Source organism: Mustela putorius, unplaced genomic scaffold (assembly GCF_011764305.1).
Source record: "Mustela putorius furo isolate JIRA1106 unplaced genomic scaffold, ASM1176430v1.1 tig00000487_pilon_pilon_pilon, whole genome shotgun sequence".
NCBI lineage: Eukaryota > Metazoa > Chordata > Mammalia > Carnivora > Mustelidae > Mustela > Mustela putorius.
In genome coordinates, this window is record NW_025421399.1 from 8,677,802 (window position 1) to 8,705,205 (window position 27,404).

General features: G+C 36.5%; 1 protein-coding gene across 7 annotated transcripts in view; it reads left to right on the top strand.

Moving 5' to 3' along the window:
* CEP112 (centrosomal protein 112) overlaps positions 1 to 27,404 on the top strand; it is a 408,382-nt gene that overhangs the window by 30,155 nt on the left and 350,823 nt on the right. For 6 of the 7 annotated variants that reach the window (XM_013054507.2, XM_013054504.2, XM_045080931.1 and 3 more), the window contains 4 exons: positions 11,183 to 11,276; positions 13,188 to 13,265; positions 25,128 to 25,175; positions 25,650 to 25,727. In XM_013054507.2, coding sequence (XP_012909961.1) covers positions 11,183 to 11,276; positions 13,188 to 13,265; positions 25,128 to 25,175; positions 25,650 to 25,727 — 298 coding nt within the window. The remainder of the gene's footprint in view (positions 1 to 11,182; positions 11,277 to 13,187; positions 13,266 to 25,127; positions 25,176 to 25,649; positions 25,728 to 27,404) is intronic. The other variant, XM_045080930.1, reaches the window with a different exon arrangement.

A 27,404-nucleotide genomic window follows, 5' to 3' on the forward strand; every position in this document is an offset into this window, starting at 1 on the left:
TAACAGAATGGCAGGAGTCTTTGTCCGTCACTAATTGTACTTTATATGTAAATGTGTTAAACTCCATAATGAAAAGTCATGGTGTAGAAGAATCCAACTATATGCTGTTTATAGGAGACTCACTTTAGATCTAAGGACACACACATTGAAATTGAAAGGATGAAAAAAGATATTCCATGTAAATAGTAACCCAAGGAGAGCAGAGGTGGCTATATATCATATAAAATGGACTTTAAATAAACTGTTATGAGACAAAGAAGAACATTATATTATGATAAAAGGTTCAATCACCAGGAAGATTTAACAATTATAGATTGCACCAAACCTCAGAAGTCCTAAATATATGAGGCAAACATTGACAGAACTGAAGAGAGAAATAGCTCTTAAAATAATAGTAAGAAACATCAACCCTTATTCAATAATGGGTAGAACAATCAGACAGAAGAGTAATTAAGAAATAGGAGACTTGAAAAACTATGGACAAATGGGACCAAGCAGATATACACAGAGCAAATCACCTAACAACTGTAGAATACACATTTTTCTCAAGGGCACATAGAATATTCTCTAGGGTAAATCATACGATAGTCTACAAAAATTCTTAATAAATTTTGAAAAATTGAAATCACACAGTATATTTTTCTGATCAAAATATGGGGAAACTAGAAGTCAGTAGCAGAAGTAAAACTGGAAAATTCATAAAGGTATGGAAATTAAATAACTCACTCTGAGCAGGCAATGAGTAAGGAAGAAATCAAAAGGGACATAGGAAAATATCTTGAGATAAATGCAAATGAAAACACAATGAACCAAAACTTGTGAGATTCTGTGAAAGCAATGCTAAGAGGAAAATTTGTAGCTGTAAAAGCTTGCATTAAAAAAGAAGAAAGATCTCACATTGACAACCTAAATTTGCATCTTAAGGAAGTGGAAAAAGAGAAACAAACTTCAGACTTAGCAGAAAAAAAGGAAATAATAAAAATTAAAGCAGTGACCAAAAATGGAGGATGAAGAACATCAGGGAAAAAATAAAACCAAGAGTAGCTTTCTTAAAAAAAAAAAAATCAACAAATTTGACAAACTTTTGCTGAATTGACTAGAAAAGAAAGAAAACTCAAATAACTGAAATTAGAAATGGGAGAGGAGATATTACAACTGATTTTATGGAATTGGAAAGGATTATAGGGGAGCATGATGAGCAAATACATGCCAACAAATGGGAAAACCAGATGAAATGGACAAATTATTGGGAACACAATCTGCAAAGAGTGAATCATGAAGAGATAGAAAATCTGAAAAGACCTGTAACTGGTAAGGTGATTGAAGGAATATTTAACAGTCTCACGACAAAGAAAAGCCTAGGACCAGATGGCTTCATGGGTGAATTTTCTTGAGCATCTAAAGAATATTTAACACCAATCCTTATACTCTTCCAAAAAAATTGAAGAGGAGGAAACACGTTCAATTCATGACATGAGGTAAGCATTACCCTGATACCAAAGCCAGACAAAGACAGTACTGAAAAACTACAGACCAATTTCCCTGATGAATATTGATGTAAAATTCTTAAAAGAAAGAAAAAAAGAAAGAAGGAAAGAAGAAAAGAAAGAAACACAACTAGCAAATAAAATTTTGAAGCACATTAAAAGGATTATATACTGTGACCAAGTGGGATATTCCTGGAATGCAAGTTTCAACATAAGAAACTCAATCAATATAATACTTGCATTAATAGAATGACAGGAAAAAACCCACATGATCATCTCAATTGATGAAGAAAAGGTATCTGACAAAATTTAATACCCTTTCATGATTAAAAAAACACTTAACAAACTAGAAATAGAAGGAAATTTTCTCAAAATATTAGTCCACATATGAAAAGCGGATAGCCAACATTATACTTAACATTGAAATACAGACTTTCCTCCTCAGGAACAGGACAATGATTCCCACTCTTGTCCCTTCTATTCAGCACAATTCTAGAAGTTCTAGCCAGAGCAAGTAGGCAAGAAAAAGAAATAAAAGGGAACCAAATTGGAAAGAAAGAAGTCATCTGTATTCACAGGTGACATGATTTTATACATAAAAAACCGTACACATCCCATAAAAAACTATTAGAACTAATAAATTCAACAAAGCAGTGGGATACAAAACCAACACAACAAAAAAATCAGTCGTATTTTTTATATACTAATAGTAAGCAATCTGAAATAGAATTAAGAAAACAATTCCATTTACAATAGCCTCAAAAAAGAATAAAATACTTAGGAATAAGCTTAATTAAGGAGGTGAAAAGCTATAAAATGTTGCAGAAAGAAATTAAAGAAGACACTAGAAATGGAAATACATCCTGTGCTCATGGAAGACTTAATATGTGAAGATGCCAATACTCCTCAAAGTGATATATGAATCCAATGCAATACTATCAAGATTCCAGGTTTTTTTCTCCATGTTTTTTTCCCCTCCAGAAATACAAAAATCCATTCAAAAATTCATATGGAATCTCAAGTGACAATGAATAGCCAAAACAATCCTGGAAAAGAGGAGTTCTCACTCTTCCTGATTTCAAAATTTATTGCAAAGCCACGGTAATCAAAACAGTGGTATTAGCCTAAAGACAGATCTATATATATAGAATAACATACCGGAATAGAGACCCCAGAAATAAACCCTTGCATATATGACCAAATTGTTTTTGTCAAGGGTGCCAAGAGCACTCAATAGGAAAGGGACAGCTTTTTCAACAAACCGTGTGGGGAAAACTGGATGCAAAACACATTCAAAAGAATCAAGGTGAACTTTTACCTTACACTGTATACAAAGATTAACTCAAAATGGATCAAAGACCTAAACATAAGAGCTACAACTATAAGACTTTTAGTTGAAAATATAGGGGAGAAGCTTCACAAAAGTGGATTTGGCAGTGATTTATTGGATATGACACCAAAAGCAAAGAAAAATAGATGAATTGAGTTACATCAAAATTAAAAACTTTTGCATATCGAAGGATGTAATCAACAGAATGAAAAGACAACCCATGCAATGGGAGAAAATATTTGCAAATTGAAACACGGTTAATTTTCATAATAAATTAAAAAATTCTACAACTTGGGATGCCTGGGTAACTCAGTTAGGCATCCAGCTTTTGATTTTGGCTCAGGTCATGATCTTGGTGTGATGGTACTGAGCCCTGAGTTGGGCCCCGAGCTCATCTTGGAGTCTGCTTAAGATTCTCTCCTTTCTCTGCCCTTCTGCCCCCTGGCGCACACATGTATGCCCTCACTCTTAAAAGAACAAAACAAACAAAAAACTTCTACAACTCCATGTCAACAAAAAACTACCTTGTCAAAAAATGGGTGAAATAACTCGAATAGACATTTCTCCAAAGAAGATAGGCAAATAGCCAATAAAACACATGAAAAGATGCTTAACATCAGTAATCATTCTGGAAATGCAAATCAAAAACACACCAAGATATCACCTTACACCTATTAGGATGACTACTATTTAAAAAAAGAGCCCCAGAAATTGTTAGCAAGGATGTGGAGATATTGAGACCCTTGTGCGTTCTTGGTGGAAATGTAAAATGGTATAGGCTACTATGAAAAATAATGTGGCAATTCCTCAAATAAATTAAAAATAATTACCATATGATTGAACAAATCCAAAAGAATTGAAAATAGGAACTTGAACAGTGATTTGTACACCCACGTTCATGATATTATTTGCACAACCAAAATGTGGAAGAATTCCAAGTGTTCATTAGTTGATGAATGGGAAGAAAATGTGGTATATACATACAATGGAAGATAAGTGAGCCTTAAAAAGGAAGGAAATTTGGACATGTTACAGCATGGATGAAACTTGAAGATGTTATGCTAGGGAGAATAAGCCAATCACAAAAAGATAAATAATGTATGTTTCCACTTCTGTGAGTTACCTAAAGTACTCAGATTCGTGAAGGCAAAAAGTAGAATGGTGTTTGCCAAAGGCTGTAGGCAGAGAGGAATGGGGAGTTATTTAATGGGTAAGAGTTTCAGTATGGGAAGAAGAAAACATTCTAGAGATGGATGGTAGTGATGGGTGCACAGCAATAGGCATATACTGTTTTTTTTTAAAAGATTTTATTTGTTAGAGAGAGGGTGTGAAAGCATGAATTGGGGGAGGAGCAGAAGGAGAGGGACAAGCAGACTCCATGCTCAGCATGGAGCTAGATGCAGGGCTTGATTCCAGGACCCTATGATCATGCCCTGAGCCAAAACCAAGAGTCCAATGCCTAACCAACTGAGTCACCCAGGTACCCCTAGGAATGTACTTAATGCCACTGAACTGTATACTTAAAAATTAAGATAGTAAATTTTATGTTATGTGTATTTTGCCACGATTGAAAATTAAAAAAAAAAAAAACCCACAAATTAACCGTATCAAGAATGAAAAGGAGACACCATATGGATCCTGCACACATTAAGAATATAATAAGAGAATAATAGGGGCGCCTGGGTGGCTCAGTGGGTTAAGCCGCTGCCTTCGGCTCAGGTCATGATCTCAGGGTCCTGGGATCGAGTCCCGCATCGGGCTCTCTGCTCAGCAGGGAGCCTGCTTCCCTCTCTCTCTCTCTTTCTCTCTCTCTCTCTGGCTGCCTCTCCATCTACTTGTGATTTCTCTCTGTCAAATTAATAAATAAAATCTTTAAAAAAAAAAGAATATAATAAGAGAATAATATAAATAATTTTGTATCACTGAAAACTTTAAGTAGACACGTTCCCTGAAAGACAAAGAACCAATAGTGACTCAAGAAGAAATGGGAAATTTGAATGGCCCTGTTATCTACCAAGGAAACTTAATTCATAATTAACCACCTTTCCACTAAGAAATCTCCAAACCCAGGTGGCTTCCTTGGTGAATTTTATCAGGCTTTTATGGAAGAAATATCCTACATGAAATTTTTCCAGGAAATAGAGGAAGAAGGAATGCTTCCCAAATTTTGGGAATTGTTAATTCAGTGTTATGTTGTTTCCAAAAGAAGACGAAGACATTATAAGAACATAAAACTGCAAACTGGTATGCAGTATGTTTAAATCAAGAACACTTAAACATTCTTAATTAGCAAATTGTATGCAGAAGGAGGATAAGAAGGATAGTATATCGTGAATGTATGGGGTTTTTCCCAGGAATATGAAGGTTTTTGGCACTTGAAAATCTATATATTTCATCACATAAACAAGAAAGAAAAATCATGTCACCATCTCAGTGGATGCAGAAAAAGTGTTTAGCAAAATGCAATAACCATCCATGATAAAAACTCTCAACAAATTAGGAATAGAGGGGAACTTACCCCTCCTTGATTTAAGTTATCCATTAAAAACAAAAGCAATTAAGATTCAAAAGAAATTAAGGAAAGAAAAGAAAGAGGACTTAACATTCCTGATTTTTAGAATTAAGGCTACAGTAATAGAAATATCAGTGTTGGTGAGAAGATAGATAAAGCCATAGATTAGAACAGAAATTCTAGAAATACATCTGCACATATATGTTCGGTTGATTTCCCACAAAGATGGAATGGAATAAAAGGAATTAAATCAAATTATGGGGGAACAACTGGATATCCATATGGGAAAAAATGAAATGGGTCAAAAATGCTTAACACCAGAGAACTTTTTTTTTTTTCCAAGATTTATTTATTTATTTGAGAGAGGGAGAGAGAGAGAGAGAGAACAAGCCACCGGGAGAGGCAGAGGGAGAAGCAGACTCCCTACTGAGGAGGGAACCTGATGTGGGGCTGATCCCAGGACCCTGGGATCATGACCTGAACTGAAGGAAGACAGTTGACTGACTGAGCCACCCAGTTGCCCCAAAACTAGAGAACATTTAAAAGAAAACAAAGATCTTGATGACCTGTGAGTAGGCAAGATTTCTAAAATAGAATATTAAAAAAAAAAAAAACCCACAGTGAAGGAATAAGTTATAAACTGGACTATCAAAATTGAAACTTTTTTTTTTGAAAGACATCATTTGGAAAATAACCTGACAAGGCACATAATGGGAGAAAATATTCTAAATACAAATATCTGGCAAAGGGCTTGTGTCTAGAATATGTGAGGAACTCTTTACAATTCAAGAAATAGTAGATAACCCAATGTGCAAAAGATTTTACAGGTACCTCACAAAAGAAAATATATCAATAACTAATAGACATGTCTGAAAAGATGGTGAGCATCATATTTGATTAGAGGAATGACCATGATCAAGCACAGTGTGATACCACCAAACACACATTCAAATGGCTGAAATGATAAAGACTGTGAAAGCCATATATGGTGATGATGTGATCAAATGGGAAGGCTCCTACAGTGTTACTGGGAATGTAAAATGGCACAATCACTTTGAAAAACAGTTTGTCACTTTCTTAAAAAGTTCAGGATAACTTACCATATGATCCCATAATTCTGTTATTTAGTCAAGAGAAATGAAAACGTATATCCAAGTAAATAGTTGAATGTTCATAGCAGCTTTTTTCATAGTATCCGAAATGTGGAGACAATCTATATGTCCATCAGCACATGAATAAATATGCAAATTATGGTTCATTCATAAAAGGGAATACTGATCAATAAAGATAAGTGAACTTTAAAAACAAAGATTTATTTATTTGAGAGAGAGAGAGAGAGACAGCATGTGAGCAAGTGGAAGGAAGGGCAGAGGGAGAGTATCTTTCAGGAAGACTCCCCCTGAGTGCTGCATCTCACAACCCATGAGGTCATGACCTGAGCTGAAACCAAGAGTTGGATGCTTAACCAACTGAGCCACCCAGTTGGCCGAAGAAATGAATTTTTGATACATGTAACAATATGGCAGAATCTAAAAAACATTTTCATCAATGAGAGAAGCCAGATTTACCAATGTATATGCTGTTTGATTCCATATACATGAGATTCTACTAAATGGAGGTTGTCTGGGTACAGAAGATTGATAACAAAGGAGCTCAAGGGAACTTTTAGGTGCAATGGAAAGAATCTGTATCTTTATTGTGGTGGTTATACAGGTATTTGCCAAAACTCATCAAACTCTACATTTTAAATGAATACAGTTTATTTGTGCATCAATTATACCTCAATAAACTTAATAAAAATCAGGGATGCCTGGGTGGCTCCATTGGTTAAGCGTCTGCCTTTGGCTCAGGTCATGATTCCAGGATCCTGGATTGAGTCCCATATTGGGCTCCCTGCTCAGTGGGGAGTCTGCTGCTCCCTCTGCCTGCCACTCCTCTTCTTTTGCTCTCTCTCTGAAAAATAAATAAATAAAATCTTTCAAAAAACTGAATAAAAATCATATCCAGGTGTAGTTGAGGCTTCCTTGGAGTGCTTTCCAGTCCAAACACCTGTGAACTAAAGGATCAAGTTATTCCCTCCACCCCCAGCCATCCAGCCAGCACAAGGTAGAAGGCTGGAGAACTCCCATTCACAAACCAGGGAGAACAAGAAATACATAGTGATGACAATTCTATAGGAGTTCTGAAATCTAGCCAGGCATTTGTTGCCTGTTTCTTGATTAGGGTTTAGTGCTCCTTCGTGGGCTCTTGGCTCTTCCCTCTGAACGGGGTGTGTGTGTGTGTGTGTGTGTGTGTGTGTGTGTGTGTGTATTTTTTTTTAAGTTATAAGGAATGATCTTCTTTAAGCTGAGTAGTTTCCCAGCTTGCCTTCTGTTTGTAGGAATTTGGAAAATAAGTATCTCTTTTCATTTTGAATTCTGTCCCTTTCACATGAAGCTAGTCTGATTCCTTGGTTTTGAGGCTGTCTGTGACCTTTGCCTTTCCTAGGCATATGGTTTCTTATAAGCCATAGCTGTCAGAAGTGATCACCCGCATTGATTTTTAGCTTCCTATCAAGAGCAAGGAAATCCATCCCTGCCTCTGGATTTTTGGAGTTTGGCTTTGTTCCTCTACGTTGGGGAACTTTGGTTCCCTACTAATTCTCCAGAGTCATACTTCCTGCTGTCTCTAGTTGTTTCTGGAACCAGAACCTGGCAGACCTTTAGTTTCCATCATTTTCATGGCATTGCATTTTTGTTCTAGCTAAAAGTGGCATGCAATCTTGACTGGTACTGTCATTACTATTTCTTTAATTATTATTTCCCCAGTTTCTGTTTTATTTATTCCTTCCGGAATTCATGTTTTTTTGATGTTAGAGATTGTGAATCTTTCTACCTTATCTGTTGTGTATTTTCATTTATTATAATTATCCCTTTATTTTTTCCTTTGTGTTATCTGAATATTTCTTGAACCAGTTTAATTCAGTGATTTGATTTTATACTATATTTAATCCACTATTCTCTTCTTCCATTATGATTTTAAAATTACCAAATTTTACCAAAATTTTAAATTACCAAATCATGTTTTTCATTTGTAAGCACGTTTTTATGATCATGGATTATTCATTTTCTTTTTACATCTGAAATATCCACTTGAATGACACTGGAAACACAAAGATACATTTAGAAGCTTCCCTTTATATATATAAATATATATGGTAAGTTTCTTTGTAGGAGGACATTTGATTGATCTTCCTTTAGGCTTTTAAATCTTACATGTCCTGTGTCTTATCTCTCTATTTTATGGGGACACGTTTTTGTTTCTCTAGTATTTGGAATCAGGAATAATGCTGAAAGAATGGCTCAGGATTCCTGTTGAAATATTTTAGCATTAGGAAAAAGTGAAAAGGAAAAATTTAGGAAATTATATTTCCTACAGTTCTATTCCTTCCGAGGAGGAGAGAGGCATTTACATGTCAGGAAACTTACTAACATGCTTGCTGTGTTAGTTTCAGTACCCTGAAATTGATCAAGCCACAGTCCCTCTCTTCTCACTGATGCAAGTACCATAACCATGAACTCATGTAAATATGTCCCTGTACCAGGTACTCTATGAGCACCGCACCTTGCTCTTCTGTGTGGTAGACAGTACCTGTTATTCCTGAAGAGGCTTACAGGGTTGAGACTTTTCTCCTATCTTCTCTCTCACTGTCACCCTAACCTCCAGCCCCGTCACTGAGTCTGAACTATCTACTTTGAGTTCCAGTTCATGTTGTTTCCAGCTGGAGACAGCCCAGTGGCAAGAAACTAAACTTCTGTGCCTAATGTCCTGTTATCCAGAGTTTAGCAGTGGTAAGCCCTCCTTCATTAGTTGTCTCAACTGCTTGCACAAGAGACTGGCTTCCGCAATGCCTCTGCTTTATTTGGCCTGAATTGGAGCATGTTTTAGGGACAATAAAATGTATTTAGTTTTGGACACATTGAATTGAAAGTCAGTAGGGCTTTTCAGTTTGTATTTGTAATGGGGTTGGAGGCCGAGAGAGAGCAATTTGGGTTGGAAATGTAGATCTGGTAACCAGAGCTCCTTGTTATTTGAAAAACAGTCGTTTTATTAGCACTTTGGATTGTCCAGAGGGAATGCACGTAAAAGGGAATAAACAAGGTTAGACCCAGAACCTCAAGATTATAGCATGGTTGGGGTGTGCAGGAAGGAAAAGCTGCTGAAAGTTATTGTAAAGGAGATTTCTGAAGGATTGAATGAGAACCGGGGAAGAATGTTTCTATGGAGCCAGTGAATGTAGCATCTTTAAAACACTGTACCTAATGTTTTAGTGAGATCCACTAGGGTAAGGACAGATAGCATCTCATTTGCTTGAGGAGTTAGGAGATCGTTGATGACTTATTATAGCACTTTCAGGATGAGTAGAAGTTAGATTGCAGTTGATTGAAAAGTGTATGGCAGGTTAGGACATGGGTCTAATAACTTATTTTGAAAATTTATTGTGAAGGGAAAGAAGTAGATTGGTACAGAGGACAGCTACAAGTGAATTAAAGGATACGTTGTTTTATGTATGCACCCTGTGTAATAAATAGATAAATGTTTCAGTCCTCTTTTTTTATTAATATTTTCTATGAGAATTTCTTTTAATATTTAAGCATTTTTCAATTTTTAAGTTAGCTCTTTTTATGATTGTTTAATCTATTCTTAAAGAAGGACAGGCCACTGCTTAGTATGGTGTATCAGGTTGCCTCTTCCCACATCCTTAGTTTTAACTGTTTATATCAGCTTAAGCACATGGGCTAATGAAATTATTCTCAAAATATTACTTTTTCTATTTTTCTGATTTGTTTTTAAGTATTTGGATAACCCGGGGCATTGGTATAACAAATTAATAGCTCTCTTTAAAACAGCTTTTTCAGACATTTTACATTACTTAGTAACTAGTCTAAGGAATGTTAATCTTTTGGTGTTACTAACAAAAACACATTCGTTGTCATCTTGTCTTTTTCAACTACTATTCTGTCTTTGGGAATACTTCGTATGGACTAGTATTTGTGAAGGGAATCCTGATAGGGCTTGTCGTTAAAAGTTAGTGACTTTACCTCATTCTTTAATGGTTAATTTCCATTTTATGTATCTTGAAGGAGCTGTTCAGAGCATAGATAATCATAATAATGAAACATTCATTGAAGTAGCTTGAGTAAAAATATATGAGAGACTCCAGGCTAAAGCAGAATATTGAGAATGATATTTTTAAATTATGTTTTATATTGGAGAAAAGCCTTTTTGTTCAAATTCATTTGGAAGCTTAAATCATTTTCCTATTTATACTGCATTATACATTTTACCTGAATTAACGTGGTGTATTTTAAATTTAAGACTGATTTATCTGTACTTTCTGACTTGGTTTCAAATTAATTCAAATTTTCAGTACATGAGGGTTTTTAAATTTTATGTATCTAACGGCTTCATCTTGAAGTACAACAGGAATCAATAAAACTTACTAACCTTTAAAAACAATTATCCTCTTCAAGAATATATGTTTCATTTTTCTCTTGTTCTCTACTTAGGAAAAGAGGGAGGAAGAAGAAAAGATTTAAATACATGTAGTTTATAACAGTTCCACTTAAAAATAGCATTTGTTTATAAGCAAGTCTGTGGCATTTAGGTGACATTTTATTTATATTTAAATGAAATTAAATGTGAGAAATACAAATGGTCGTTGTATGCCTTTTTTCTTTGCTATGGAAACATCATTGTTAAATATAAAAAATCATGTCATTTCTAAAAGAAAAAAATTAGTAATCCTAGATTTGAATGCCCTCTGTGTTCTGAATTTCCCCCATTCTGACTGTTACTGTTTTGGTCTGTTAGTAGGGAACCATATACTTCGAAGTTCCAAATGCGATCCCATTCTATGAGTCCAACCTCCAGAGAAGATGGACAAAATATTACCCCAAAGAGTTGTGTAAGATCAGATTCTACTTTCGTTTGTTTGTTATTTTAAAATAACTCCACAAATTTTTAGTTTCAGGTTTGTGAAAGTTCCAACAATTACTTAAAAACATTGTATACAATGTAAAGGTTTTGGTGAATGCTCTGATATTGAAGAACATTGTAAAGGTTTTGGTGAATGCTCCGATATCGAAGAACATGGTATACTCCAGAGTGTTCCTTCTGCTTTCTTAATGGTTCTGAAGCATCACATGAAGCAGTGGATTGTTTCTTTTGTGTGTCGAAGAATAACTTTGGAAAGCTTCATTTTTTAGCTGTTTTTTTCCCCCTTTTCCCTTTTACTTTATATGTGTGTGTGTGTGTGTGTGTGTACACACACACACACACACACACATATGATCTGACACCCAGTGGTTATACATTTAAAAAAACAGATTAACTTGTAGCGAAGTAGGGTACACTGCATTTTTGCTGAAGTTGAGCTGTTTATGTCCTAAAATGTGAATGCCTCTTTTGCAGCTCATTGCTTATCACAGTTTTGGTTTGAACAAGGTGCTAGTGAGCATTCCAGTTAGCTTTCTAAAGAGAAGAATTTTGCCTGCTTACTCTGGCCTTCCTTGCGTAACTCTGGCTGGTCTTGGGTTACATGACTTGTAGTTACAAGGAGATCACGTGTGATGCGTGACTGTTCAGCACATATTGCTCTAAACATAACTCACTGCATTTTCTCTAGTGATAATTTGGAACTTTGGAAAATATTTTAAGGGCAGCGTATTTTAAATATTTGTGGGCTTATTATCAACTATTACATTTACTCAAAATAAACAGGGCAGGTGCTTTTTCTTAAGATATTCTTCTTCACAAAGAAAAGCATGCAAGAAGCAGGCCCCATAGTAGAAACAATAATGAATTTTAATAGAATATATGTAATAAATTCAACATTTTGTTCAATAGAACAATAATAGATAATTGGAGATAATAAGATTTTAGTATATTTTTTCATCATCTCAGGGTAAGTGATCGTAGGTAAATAGTTTCGTTTATTAGTCGTGAGGTTTTCTAAAAGTGTGGAAATGATGTGCCAACAAATTTAATTTCAAAATACATTTTTTGGTTGTACTGTATTATATACATTATTATTTTACACAGATATACCTTTCTAAGTTTTTAGAGCTTTTAGATCATTGTCCATTTCTGGGCACAGATTTTAGGCTGTGCTCAGTTACAGTTTTAATCTGCTTTGATAAATGTGTAATATAATAAGTTATATGGGAGAGAAAAAGCGTGCAATTTTAATTTTTTAAAAAAGTAAAATTTCACCATAATTGTATTCTCATGATGTGAATCCAAAGTTTATTTCTCTTTATATTCAGTGTATGAATGAGAATTAATTTAAGAACAAAGAGCTTCTTGGACATCAACACAAACTTCCCTGTTAACTAATTTTAAGGATTATAAATAATTCATCTTTTCAAGTGTTTCCCCAACCCCCTTTAAAGCTACTGTGGTATACCACAATTAAAACTTTTTGTGAAAGAACTTAAAGAGAAGAATCTGGATTAATTTTTAAAATATTCTTTTGATGTGTGGGTTTTTTTTTTTTTTTTTTTGAAATCTAGTTACTGTGTGAATATATTGTGAAGGCACCTCGTAGCCCTAAGCAGCTATAATAAACAGTCATTACTTAGAATTGAGAACTCTAGCTCAGCTGTAACTTAAACCTTTCCTTTGAGGGCAATGCAGCACTACCAGAAAAGCACACAGAACTCTCATTACTCTGAATGACATATATTTTGTCCTGTTTTCTGTCTTTTCTCTCCTTCTTTCTTCTCACTATCCCTCTCTTCTTCCTTCCTTTTCTCTGCTGTTCCTTCCTTCCCGCTTTCCTTCCCCTGCTTCTTCTCTTTTGTCTTTTGTCTTTCAGGAAGCTCATTCCAAAAAATCTGCTGTGTCTTTGGATGACAGCGACATCGAAGCTCGCCTTAATAGTTGGAATCTTGGGGTAAAAAAAAAAAAGTACTTTATGTATGTATATCGATGTAGGAGAATTGTATTATATTTGGAAAACATCTGAACTGATTCTGTTTAGTGACTATTATTGGATGTCAGCCTCAGTACTGCAGTAATACTGTGGGAGAAGGACTTTGAGGACGGGAAAGAGAAAGAACGTTCCAAAGAAGCATAAAGCAGTCCCTGCCCTCAACAAGCTGATTTTCTTATTGGTTAAATAGGAGATACACACATACCTAGTAAATAATAATTGAAGATAGTGTATGGTAAAATATCAAAATGAGTTAGAAAGTAGAATACTAAAGTGGAGGGAAGGGGAGAGAGGACTTGGAGAAGCAAGGTTATTACGGTTAAAAAAATTAGGAGACATCCTGGATGAGCTGCCATCATGGGCAGCTGTTTTTGGTGCAAAGACCGAGAGGGGCCTGGATGTTTCTAGACAGGCGTGGAAGTGCAGAGCTAGGAAGAGAGAGGTCTGAAGAAATGTGGGTGGTGTAAGTTAGCTGTCATGACTGGAACTTTGGGACTTATGTAGTGGGTGAGGGGCAACATTGATCAGGTGGATTGTATTGGAGCTTTGAATGCTAAATTGAGTGGTTTAGCTTTTACATTTTAGGCAATAGTGAGCCCTGGAGGTTTATTTTTTCCTTCCATGGTCCACTTTGCCTGATGCCATTTAAAAGCTTTGAGGAAATGAAAAGGGGGTTAGAACAATTTTTATCGCATTTTTTTTTTCGAAGATTTTCTTTATTTATTTGACAGAGACAGATCACAAGGCAGGCAGAGAGAGAGGGGGAAGCAGGCTCCCCGCTGAGCAGAGAGCCCTATTCGGGGCTCGATCCCAGGACTCGAGATCATGACCTGAGCTGAAGGCAGAGGCTTTCACCCACTGAGCCACCTAGTCGCCCCACACTTTGTTATTAATAAAATAAGTTGTAATTTGAAAATTTGAAAAATATAGAAAATTAGATAAATAAAGTATGTTTGAAAATCTTAACACTGAGAGATGGTTTAGCCTTTTGCTATATATTTTCTCCCCTCCTTTTTTTCCTGTGTATATTTATAAAATTAAAATTAAAACAAAATTGGGGTCACATTACAAATACCATTTTGCACTGTTTAAATTTGCTCTAAGTTTATAATAGTTCTATAAATATGATTAACCATAGCACTGATTTTTCTTTTGGATGGGTATTCCATAACTTATTTAAGCATTCTGCTATTTTTGGACATTTCGGTTGCTCCTAGTTTATGGCTAATGCAAGTAACACTCATTAAGAATCTTCATGTACAGGGGCACCTGGGTGGCTCTGTGGGTTAAAGCCTCTGCCTTTGGCTCAGGTCATGATCCCAGGGTCCTGGGATCAAGCCCTGCATTGGGCTCTCTGCTCAGCAGGGAGCCTGCTTCCCCATCTCTCTCTGCCTACCTCTCTGCCTACTTGTGATCTCTCTCTGTTAAATAAATAAATAAAATCTTAAAAAAAAAAAAAAGAATCTTTGTGTACATATTTGGTTGCTTTCTCAGGTATATATCCCTTCCTGGTACATTGCCCCCAGAAGGCATATACCAATTTATTCTCCAACCAGCAGTATGTGGGATTGTCTTTTTTTCTTTTGTTTTGTTTTCTTTTTTTTTTTTTTTTAACCTCTTCACTGACAGTAGGGATTGTTATTTTAAAAAACCTAAAACCCTTTCTTCTAATAATGGTTTTTAATGAAAGCGGTGCTTTGGGAAAATTGACTTGGTGGCATTTTGAAGGTTATGGTGGATGCAAGTAGGAATTGGAGAAAGGGAGCCAGTCGTCTTTTCAGTGTTTGTGGTAAGCTGCACGTTAGTGTGATTTCTGTGAAGATGGAAAGTGTTGAAAGAAAAGACATTTCAAAGAGAGTAAAGGATGCTAGTGACTGATTGGTGAGCTGACCGGAAGGGCACCTAAAGGTTTACTTCTAGGAAATGGGAACATTGGCTCAGTTAACTGTCAGGTGGGGGAAATCATTTGAAGAGTTACAAGTTTCCTTTTAGATGGGTGGAGTTTGAAGAGATGGTCGGACCCATTGGGGAGGTCAAGGTTTGGAGGTTCATGAGACTCGAGGGCTGGAATCCTACTTCGTAGTCGCACTGCTCGAGGTGGTGGCTACACCCAGAGGCTGGACAGCTGGTCTTCAGGGGGCAGAAAAGAGATAGCTGACCCGGTAAGGGGCATGATTAGAAGGTAGGGAATGGATCAGAAATTAAAGCAATATGAATCTCCTAGCCATTTTGGGAGCATGTTAGTGAAAGAGAAGAGAGAGAATTAATAACAAGAGGGGAATAGTAAGTTAAAAGAAACACTGTTATGTTTGAAGGTGGAGGGGAAGCGGCCACTGGAGGGAAGGCCCAAGTTACCATTGTGGAAGAGCACAGGAAAAACCCCAGAAAGACAATTTGTTTTGATATTTGCCAGAAAGCAGTATCAAAGTGGAAAGTGAAATTCTGGGCTATCCTTTTAAATTTGCCTTTGCCCTTAGCTATTCGAAACTTCTGATGCCCATTTCTTAGCACACACAGTACTTTGTCCAATTATTTAACTGTTCAGAGGATTAAATTTTTCATTTATAAAATAAAATTAAAACAAAAGATGTAAAATATTTTGAGGTAATACCTTAAAACTAGGTCTGCCTGGGTTTGGTTTCACACTTTTTAAAAAATTTATTTTTTATTGAATTTCGGCATAACAGTATTCATTATTTTTTCACCACACCCAGTGCTCCATGCAATCCGTGCCCTCTGTAATACCCACCACCTGGTACCCCGACCTCCCACCCCCCTGCCACTTCAAACCCCTCAGATTGTATTGTTCAAAGAGTTCACTAACAGTGTAAAATATGAAAGTGTTGCATTTTTATATATTTATAATATCTATACATTAATCAGGCTGAACTATATCTTTTGATCACAATAGAATAATTTAAGAATCCAGTGTATTAAAAAGGTTAGATTTTGCTTTGATTTTAGTTTGGTGTGAGAATGTGTGATGGACTTTTTTTCTTCCTGTGAATGATCGGTTAATAGTAGTTAATTTTAGTGCTTTGCATTAAGGGTGCATTTTTTATATTGCTGGCATGCCTTTCATACACCTTCGTTCTGATGCAGTAGATGTTCCAGAATAATTTTCTAGATTTTGTTAAACATACATTTTTTCCATCAAATATATTCTTTCTTTCTTCAGAAGTATGTCAGTATTTTTTTTTTTTTTAGGAATTCATAATTCTAAGTAGAAATTAACTTATTAAACCTAGCAATTTAATTTTCTTCCTCTTTTTTTTCCTTCCTCTCTGAGCATTTTAACCTTTAGTTTTGGGGAGGCTTTCTTATTCTGCCAATATAATTTATGTGTATTTCATGCTTTACTATCTTTACGTACATTTTTTTTCCTTTTTCCTTTTTCTTTTTCTGAAGCCCTGGCTGGGGGCTGGGAGGAGGACTTTCCAGGGCCTTCCATCCTGGTTCCTAGTCACCTGCCCACTCCCCCTGTGGGTTCACATGCTGATCGAAAAGCCTCACTCCCACCAGAAGCAAAGGAAGAGTGAGGACTCTGTGCCGTAGCCCCAGAGCAGGGTCTGGGAGGAGTGTGGGATTAGTGCAGGGCTAGCTCTCAAGATAGGCAATGGGAGCTGGGCAAGGTCAGCAGGAGTGAGTGTCCCCAGATCCCACAGGTAGTTCCAGGGGTGGACAGCACTCTAGAGGCAGGCAGACCCACCTGGAGGCTAGGGGCCATCTGGGAGGAGTGAACCTGCCCATCAAGGGCTAGGGGTGCCTATAAACAGTTAGCAGGTGGCAATATGCCTTTACTCTCCCGTCGGAAGCCTGGCTGGTCTGCTCACTGGAGCCTTCCTCCCTGGAGCCTGTTGGGAACTGTCCTAACTAGGCACCTGGGCAGCTGTCCTGCTGGTCTAGTAAACAAAAGAGGAAGAGGAAGACAAAGAGTAAGTGGAGATGAGTGGTTCCAACCGATGAGTTGCCCAGCTTTCTGACCCACAGAACTGTGAGCTCAATAAAATGGGTGTAGTTTGAAGCTGTGAAGCTTTGGGGTAATTTGTAGCGTAGCAGAGAGCTGTTTGTTGGGTACAGAATACTGCCCGACTGTTTCTGAGGTGACTGCTGGGTTTCCTCCTCCTCAGCCAAGGGCCAGCTCTCATTTCTCTACTTTCTCTTCAATCCTTGGGATTGTTAGTGATTTTTTTTTTTTTTTTTTTTTTTTTACTTAAAAATATTTGGCCATTCTTGAGAGTGGTTGGTGACATTGCTTTGTGTGGTTTTTGTATGTATTTTCCTGGTGACTAAGACAGTTAGGTGACCTTTCAGAAGTTGTTGACAGTTTAGATGGCCTCTCGCAGGGTGAAGTGCCTACTTGTTCCTTGGCCAGGTTTCCTGTTGGGTTGTTTGCTTTTTTTCGTACTGATATGTCACAGTTTTGTCTCTATTTTGGGTAAGAGTCCTTTTGGAGTATTATAAATATTTTCTCTTACTTCGTTGCTTTCCTTCAATGTCTTACTGGTATCTTTGATGAACAGAAAATGGATATTTTAATGCCGTTCATTTTCTTATCTTTTCACTATGTGATTAGTATTGTTTTGTGTTCTATTTAAGATCTTTGACCATCTTAAGGTCCTGAAGATATTCTTCTATGTTGTCTTCTAGCAGCCCTGTTGTTTTACTTTATTGTGTTGTATTTGTTTATTTTTTAAAGTTTTTATTTATTTGAGAGAGATAGAGAGAGAGAGAGAGAACAAGCAGGGAGGAGAGGGAAAAGCAGGCTCCCTTTCTGCAGGGAACCCAATGTGGGGCTTAGCCCAGGACGCTGAGATCATGACCTGAACTGAAGATAGACGCTTAACCGACTCAGCCACTCAGGTGCCTCACTTTTTCTGTTTAGATTACATCATCTGGAGGTGATTTCTGTATATGAGATAGAGTGTTAAGATTTATTTTTGTCATATATATATATAATCTATCTCTAGGTGACACTCACATTTATTGAGAAGACTATTCCTGATGTACCACAGTTTTATTTGTCTCATAAATCATGTAATAGTACGTGTCTGTTTCCATTCTGTTCCTTTGGCTTTTCCGTGTGCCAAGGGACTGTGCCGTTATATATCTGTATTTAATTTGTGCTCAATATGTGTGTTGAAATGTGAGTAGACCAATGAATGAACTTCCATTTGTAGTATTATTTCTGAGGAAAAGCGTTTTTCAAGTTCTAAAATGCTGACTTAAGAAACATTATTTTGGGGGCATCTGGGAGGCTCAGTGGGTTAAGCCTCTGCCTTCGGCTTGGGTCATGATCTCAGGGTCCTGGGATCGAGCCCTGCATCAGGCTCTCTGCTCAGTGGGAGGACTGCTTGCCCCTCTCTCTCTGCCTGCCTCTCTGCCTACTTGTGATCTCTCTCTGATTTATTTATGTAATAAATAAATAAAGTCTTTAAAAAAAAGAAATATTAGGGCGCCTGGGTGGCTCAGTGGGTTAAGCCGCTGCCTTCGGCTCAGGTCATGATCTCAAGAGTCCTGGGATCGAGTCCCGCATCGGGCTCTCTGCTCAGCGGAGAGCCTGCTTCCCTCTCTCTCTCTGCCTGCCTCTCCATCTACTTGTGATTTCTCTCTGTCAAATAAATAAATAAAATCTTAAAAAAAAAAAAAAAAAAAAAGAAATATTATTTTGGAGCATAATTAGTTTGACATTGAGAACTGAATTTATTTTATGCTATCGGGAGAATTTTGGCAGTTCTGACTGATGCCGTGACTTAAAAACATTTATTTTAGTTGTGGTGCTAGTAATATATTGCTTGATAAAGCCCTTTCCTATAAGGCAGCTAAAATATTAGATAAAATGTCTTTCTGTTTTTCTGGAATCATAGACCCTCTCTAATTGGTCAACATTAGTCTATAAGGGATATTTGATCAGTTTGACCAAAATCCTGAATAATCCAAAGAAATAATCTGACAGAACCCCTTGTAACCAGTTTGGCTAAAATACTAACCAAAATAAAATGTTAAAAGCCAATTTTCATTTGGGGCGCCTGGGTGGCTCAGTGGGTTAAGCCGCTGCCTTCGGCTCAGGTCGTGATCTCAGGGTCCTGGGATCGAGTCCCGCATCGGGCTCTCTGCTCAGCAGGGAGCCTGCTTCCCTCTCTCTCTCTCTGCCTGCCTCTCCATCTACTTGTGATTTCTCTCTGTCAAATAAATAAATAAAATTAAAAAAAAAAAGCCAGTTTTCATTAGAAAGCATTCAGGTATCTGTGTTTGTGTCTAGTTTAAACTATTATATATTTTATTACTGTGATTTTGTTTGCTCTTTAAACAAGAAGTGTTTGGTCATGTGAATCTTTCTTGCTATTGGAACTTAATTTTTTTGGCTTTGTTTTCTGTATAATATTTTGTTAGACTTTAATGTTTTCCATAAATCCTTTTTATCTTCCATTTTGGACATTCTTTATTGTGGTCTTCTTTCTTGAGGTATTATGAGAGAACAAGAAATTTTCCAAAAGAGCATGAAAAAAGTAAATGCTAAGACTGTTTATAGATTGCTTCAAGTCCATTTGCTGGTGGATTACAAAGTGGGAACATTTAACTTCAAAGCACATCTGGCTGCTGTTATAAAAATCAGAAAATAGATTGCTTATTTCCCCCAAGTAGACACAAGAACATGCTTTACTATAGATAATTCTCATTACATATTGAAAGTGGTTACGAGACAAACTCAGTGTACTGTAAATGAACAACAGAAAGAAGATTTATACTTGTTTACAGTGTTCATTGTTGCTCTTAAATATTATAATAGACTTTTTCATTTTCTTTCTTTTTTTTTGGTCAACTTGAGAAAGAAAATTTATGATAACAGAATGAGTCTTTAACTTCTGTATTTAATGGCTTTTAAAGATGCAGAGGATGAAACAGGAGTCACTTCTGCATAGTTGAAAGGCTACATTGTAATTAGCTAAACCAATATTTTGTGCTCTGCTTGTAAATGTGGAGCTGTGTCAAAATAAGTCACAGATGGTTTTCTTGGCTTTTGGTTTTAAATTTTAAGCTTAATTAGAGCCTGAGCATCTTTGAGAATTCCGTTTCCCCCTTCCTTTATTTTTCCCCTTCTATTTAATTCTGCTTCATGAATTAGGGTTTTATGTATTTGCAGGTTTGGGTGTGTTTTTGAAGAACTTACTTTCTTGGCTGGTTTTCTCCATTCCAAAAATAGAGAATGGTTACTTACTTTTCATATATATACCTTCAGACAATAAATATTTATTGAGTGTACTTTGCTGCCTGCTGGAAATTTGCTGCCTCTGTTTTTCAAAAAGCTGTGTGTATATATAGTACAGTGTTATTTACTAAAGAATGTGCCTCTTTCTCTGGTACGGTATTTAAGTGGGTTTTATTATTATCTCTACTTAATAAATGCTTCCCAAAATGAATGTATTAATTCATATACCCACCAGTGGTGCACCATCTGGAACACTTTTATTGTCAAATTTTTAATGTGTACCAATCTGGGGGCTATAAAATGCCATCTCGCTCTGGAATTACTTTACATTTACCTATTTCTGAAAACATTGCACATATATTCCTACGTGTATTAGTCATTCAGATTTCTTTGTCAGTAAAATGTGTCTCATGTTTTTCACATTTAAAAAAACTGTATTGTTATTTCTTTTATTAAATTTTAAAGACCTTCTTTACACATTTTGGAGACTGATCATTTGTGCAAACATCTCCCAGTTTATGGCTTAGCTTTTCATTTTACTCATGATATCGTTTTTGGAGAGAAGTTCTTACTTAGTCAAATATTTTAATTTCCTTTTTGTTTATGCATTTTGTTTTGTTTTGTTTTGGTTCTTGCTTAAGAAATCTTTTCTACTTTGAGGCTATAAATTCAGGGAGAGGGAGAGAGAATCTTAAGCAGGCTCATGTCCAGCATGGAGCTCCACAAGGGGCTTGAACTCATAAGCCTGAGACCATGATCTCAGTTGAAATCAGGAGTTGGACTCTTAACTGAATGAGCCACTCAGGCACCTCAAGTCATTCTTTGAAGTTGTCTTCTGAAAGGTTTTATGGTTCTGCTTTTAATTGTAAAGTATTTTTTCTTAAGATTTTATTTGTTTGTCAGAGAGAGAGGGCACAAGCAGAGGAAACAGCAGGCAGAGGGAGAGAGAGGCAGGCTCCCCACTGAGCAAGGAGCCCGATGTGGGACTCGATTCCAGGACCCTGGGATCATGACCTGAGCTGAAGGCAGACACTTAATTGACTGAGTCACCCAGGTGTCCCTAATTATAAGTATTTAATCCATTGGAAATTTATCATATGTGGTACAAGAAGGAATCAGATCTCACTTTTTTCCACTTATTGAACACAGCTTTATTTTCTCAACAATTCACAAAGCTAGATTTTTCATGAGTCATGTTGTCATATTTATTTGAATTTCCAGTACTCTCTAGTTGATTCCATTGACTTATCTTCATTACTGTAGTTTTATTATATCTTAGTAAGTCACTTCACCTTGCTTGTTTTCTTCAGGCATGTCTTGGCTATTCTTGTCTATTTATTTATATATATCTTATAATGAGCTTATTAAGTTTTACCAAAGCCCTATTGTGATTTTGGTTTGGAAAAATTTAGTCACTAGATCAAGCTAAGGAGAATGTCATTTTTATAATATTGAGACTGTCCAAACACATGGTTTCACTATTTATTTCATTATTAGTATTTTTCAAAAAATCTGAATTATTTTCTGCACAAAGAGCTTATGTATATTTTCTTAGATTTGCTTTTAGGAATTATATGCTGTTTTGTGATTACAAATGATGTCTCTATAAAATTATTTTCTTTTCCTCAGTGACTTTTGCTAATTTACAGAAATGCAGCTGACTTTTATGTATCAGTTTGGCATCTCACAACTTCCCCAAGCTCTTACTTGGTCAGCTCCTGTTCAATGTCTTTCTGTTTTCTGTCTTTATTTGTAGTGTTCTTTACGAACTTCCTGAGATTATTTAGAAGTTATACTTGAATACATATTGTCCTGGTGGTGGAACAGAAACGTCGTCAAACGTTGACCTGCAGGAAAGTGGTCTGCGTCAAGTGGGTTGCATAAAAAACCCTAATGAATGAAAGTCCTGACACAGGGGAGGCCAAAGGAGGCCCATATTACTGTTTTCTTCTATTTCATGGCTTTGAAAAAAAGTAATTCCTACTACTGACAGGTTTTGATTTTGATTTTCTGTTTTTTATAGGAAGTTTTTATGGATGTTGGATTCTTTTTGTTGTTGTTCACGATTACTGATCTTAGATGTTTTTGAACAAGAGGTAGCCAGTGGCTGTATAGGATGGATGGCTTGGGTAACTTACTTTATTTCTTGGTTTAGGAAAGCCTTCTTCTCCGGCTCCACTGAAATTCACTTTCTTTAATAAGTTCTGCCTCTTGTGGTTGTCATTTTGACCCGTCATCCTCTGCTTCTTTGCTTCCGTCTTGTTTCTCCAGTGTTCTTTTTCGTCAGTTCCTTCTTTCTTTCCCTCCATCATGGACAAACTTCTTTCCAAGGAGCCTCTCTCTATTGCATAAGTGGTTCCTTCCTAAGAACCTTCTCTGGTTCTTTACACTTTTTCACACCCTTCTTTTGATTCTTCTGGCTCCAGCACTCTGATCCATCAGGTTTTTTGGTGCGACCCACGAAAGGTAGACCACTCTCCTTTTACAGGTCAATATTTGATGACATTTATATTCCAAAACCTAGGACCCTGAGGCACTTCCCTTTTTATTCCATGCTGTCACTCTGGTTTGGCTCAGGATCTAATTCTGCTGATCTGTTATCTTTCTTTGGTCATTTACATGTAAATCGAGGGTTTTAGTAATGTCTTCTTGTTATGTTGTAGACATCAGTGATGGGTTTTTTAATGTGCTTTCTTTGTTGATCTGTATGGGTTTCTGGAAGATGGGGAGAGAAATTTAAATTCAGACGGTTGCCATTACTTTGTAGTAATCGGTCTTCAGGCAAAAGAAAATTGTTTTGTAAATTAATCCTTATCTAGATGCTAAAATATAGTTACTCTTCAGATCTTATCTGTTGCTATAGAGGCTTTTCTGTTTTTTAAACATGAATAATCAGTTCTATTTTTAATTTCATTGCTGCTGTATTCTTTGATTAATTGGTCTGTGCATCCTTATCTTTATTATGAACTTGGGTATGGGTAGTTTATTTCTTTGATTATAAACCTATAATAAGTCATTTGAGGAGCTTTTTGAAAACATAGATTTTGGAAGAGTAGATTCTGATAATATATGTTTGACAAAATTTGTCATTTGATGCCAGTGGTGTACTTCAGGGTAAAAACCGTTCTAGGTTGAAGTCATGGTTACTGTTGTATTTATATTCTTGTACATTTTGAGGTTATCTCTGTTGTAAATTGTAACTTTAAGATGTCAGGAGATTAGAATTCCATGATAATGATTTTTTTTAAAGATCTCATTTATTTATTTGTCGCAGAGAGAGAGAGAAAGCACAAGCAGGGGAGGCAGCCAGCAGAGGGAGAAGCAGGCTCCCCGCTGAGCAGGGAGACTGATGTGGGACTCGATCCTAGGACCCTGGGATCATGACCTGAGCTGAATGCAGATGCTTAACTGACTGAGCCATCCAGGCATCCCTTTGATAATGACTTTTAATTATCACTTCACTTGTGAACAAAATAGTTGGGGTAATAATCGGTGTTTCTAGTTTATCATACAGTATATTCATTCAATAAATACTTCCTTGAAAGGCTACTACAGATTAGGTATTGTGCTAGTTACCAGGAATACAAAACTGAGACATGATTATCTTTGCACTTGTTGTGCATAAAGACTGATAAACACTTAGAATGTGCAGTGAGAGACACATAGGATACTTGAGGAGCTCGGTTAGAGGGAGGGATCAGGTCCATTGTGCCCCTTCCTCCCTCTTCCCTCCTTCCATCCTTTCTTCTTAATGCGTATTTATTGGCACCCATCACCTGCCTGGCCCTTTGGTGGATGCTAGGGATAGATGGGTGGTGACGGTCATAGTCTGTTTTCAGAGTTTGCACTCTTTTACAGAAGACAGATGTTTGATTGTAGAAGGGTACTCTCTGAGTAGGAGGAACTTAATTAAATTTCTTGGGGAAGAGTCTTGATTAAGTGAACCATAGGATGAAGTTGGGAGAATGAGTTCATAGGTTGCAAAGACTCAGATTTGAGAGAGAAGGTAGTGCTTTTCAAGGTAAGGCAAGTCGTTTAGTGTCCGTGGAATACAGGGTGTACTGAGGGGGTACATGAGCCTGAAAGGCAGATACAGGAGGAGTCCCAAAGGAATTCTCTACTCTGGTAAATAGTCTGGAGGTGAATGTCAGGATTCATGCTCTGAACCTGCCTGGCTGTATAGTAATGAAATGGAGACCTTAAAGCTGATTAGGTAGGGGTTAGAGGGGCACAGAGTGGTGCCTAGAGGTGGAGAGGCACAGGAAGACTACCATACTTCAGTAATGTAAGTCAGCCAGGGTCCTGGGGGTATAAAACGTGTTGGGAGGAGTAGTGGAAACGAAGCTGGGTGGTTAGGCTGTAAGAGGGTCATGAAGGTGCATTTCTGTCTGTAAAGGAGTCTAGGTTTTATTTTTATTTGTCTGTGGGCTACCAAAAGCGTATCATACGATACCCATCCTAAAACACAAACTAAATATTAAGATACATAGAAAACATTTTGTATAGCAGCTTAATTCTATATTTTATCAAATAATAATTAAAATGCAAAAATTAAAACTCAAAAATATAATTAATAATTAACACAATTATTAATTTCTATCTCAAATTTTCAGATAGAAAATCCTCGATACCTGAGACAGAAGCCAATCCCAGTTTCTCTGGTAGGTGGGAATGTCATTGGCCTTTTCTATGGACAGATTTTTTTTTTTTAAGACCTTATTTATTCATTGAAGGAGAGTGAGTGAGAAAGAGAGTGCATGCACAAGTGCGGGGAGGGGCAGAGGGAGAGAGAATCCCAAGCGGACTCCACAATGAGCATGGAGCCCCAGGACCCTGAGATCATGAACCTGGGCTGAAATCAAGAGTCAGGTGCTCAACCCACTGAGCCACCTAGGCGCCCCCTATGGACAGGTACTTTTAAATAAAGTAATTGTTAGGTCATTTACGGAAAAGAACAAAGGTCTACATTATGAAGCATAATAGTCTTATGAATCCTATCACTTGCGAGTTAATAAATCGCCTTTTTCTCCTATGTCAGTATTATTTTGGTGTGAACTTCAGGCAATTTAGTTTCCTTTTTGGTTAATGATAAGGCAGGCCAAAAAAGTATTGAATAACTCTTACTCACTCAACAGATGACTCCCAAATTCAGTCTGAGAAAATCCAGCAGTTTCCACGATGATCATCTCTTCTCTCGAATGCATGAGAAGGAGGTAGGATTGAAGTATTTCTGAGTATCAAATAATGAACACAGTTTTTGTATTTTTTATCATATGAGTTTTCAGGTCTGAATAATTATGCGTGGGAGGGAGAGGTTGTCTTTGGTACAAATGTAAAATAATGATACAGGGTAGGCAAGTCTTGTTTTTCTGGGTTTTGTGTGTGTGTGTGTGTGTGTGTGTACATCTCCCACTTTCTGCGAGTGCTGAGGGGACTGTCTCCTGACCATCCATTCCTGCGTGTCAGGGCCTGGGGAGAGGACAGGTTTCAGAAGCGGTGTCTTTGACCTCAGGGAATCCCTCCAGCCTGCCTTTATCTCAACCTGATTTTAATGTAACTTTCTAGTTTTGCTATTCTTACTGTTTCTACTATTTAAATTGATCTGCAGAATTAAGCTATGCTATGGTTGATATATAACATAATATACTGTCTTTTTTGGTCATTGGAAAATAGAATTATCCAAGAAGCAGTATTGTTTATTGGTTGAAAGTATAAACTATGGAGTCAAGAATACTTGGATTTGAGTCCTACTTATTTGCTGTGTGAAAACGGGCAGATACTTGCCCTCTCTGAGACCCAGTTTCCTTGTCTAATTTGGGAGACACCTGCTTTACAGGATTAGTATGAAGATTTTATGGTCTGTGAGTACCTGTACGCTTCACATATAGTAGACATGAAATGAAGGTTAATTTGCTTTATGATTTTCTTTTTAAAATTTCTGTTCTAGGAAATCTGAAAATCATCATTATTTTTATTTTTGCTTATGACACTAGTAAAACACTTTGGTCATCTGTGTGGTGTGATAGAAGACTGTCAGATTAGGAACCTGAAAAACTATGTCCTTAATTTGTCTTACCATTCTGTAGTCATATTAGCCAGGGAAGTCAAGAATATTAGATTAGTTTTTGCTTAAATAGAGGGTAATTATTGATTTCACAGGGTCATTACCAAAATTAATGAGAATAAGGAGTATGTATGGAACTTGTAAATTATAGTTTAAATGTACAAATATGAAAGATGTTATTGGACTTAATGTTTCTAATAAATTTAATTAAATAATTTTATTTTTCATTATTTTTTTCTTTCATTTTAATGAGGATGCTTCTAAGAATTTCTAAACTTTAATTTCAGTTTGGTGATTTTCAACATGAAAGGGTTTTCTCATCACCCTATTTATAAAATATCACAAAGGACATTGATTTTTTTTGCTTAGATATTCCAAACAATAGCGTGAGCATATAATTTGTTTTTTGTTGATAATGGAAGAGGAAAGGCAGTTTTTTCTTTTAACTTTAAATCTGGTGGAATTATTGCTGCTGATCTCAATACTATTTGTCATGAATTTCGTGGTTCCAGTTTAAGGCATGTGGGGTTTTGTTTCTTGGTGCAATCTTAGTGTTTAAAAAAACTGTTGAAATAAAAAACAACTACATTTTAAAAAGCCTTTGAGGAAAATACTTCTCTATATAGACACATCTTTTGAGCTCTTATTTTGAATTTCTTTCTTTTCTGAATTGTCACTAATTGTTTTTACGAGTCATTCCAAGTCATTCCCAACCACTTTTCTTTTTACTTTTGTTTTGTACTAATTCTTAGTGTTGAGGCTGCTTACCATAGAATAATTAAAATAATTGAAAGGAAGTACTGGCTTTTTGAATCTTTTGGGGGTC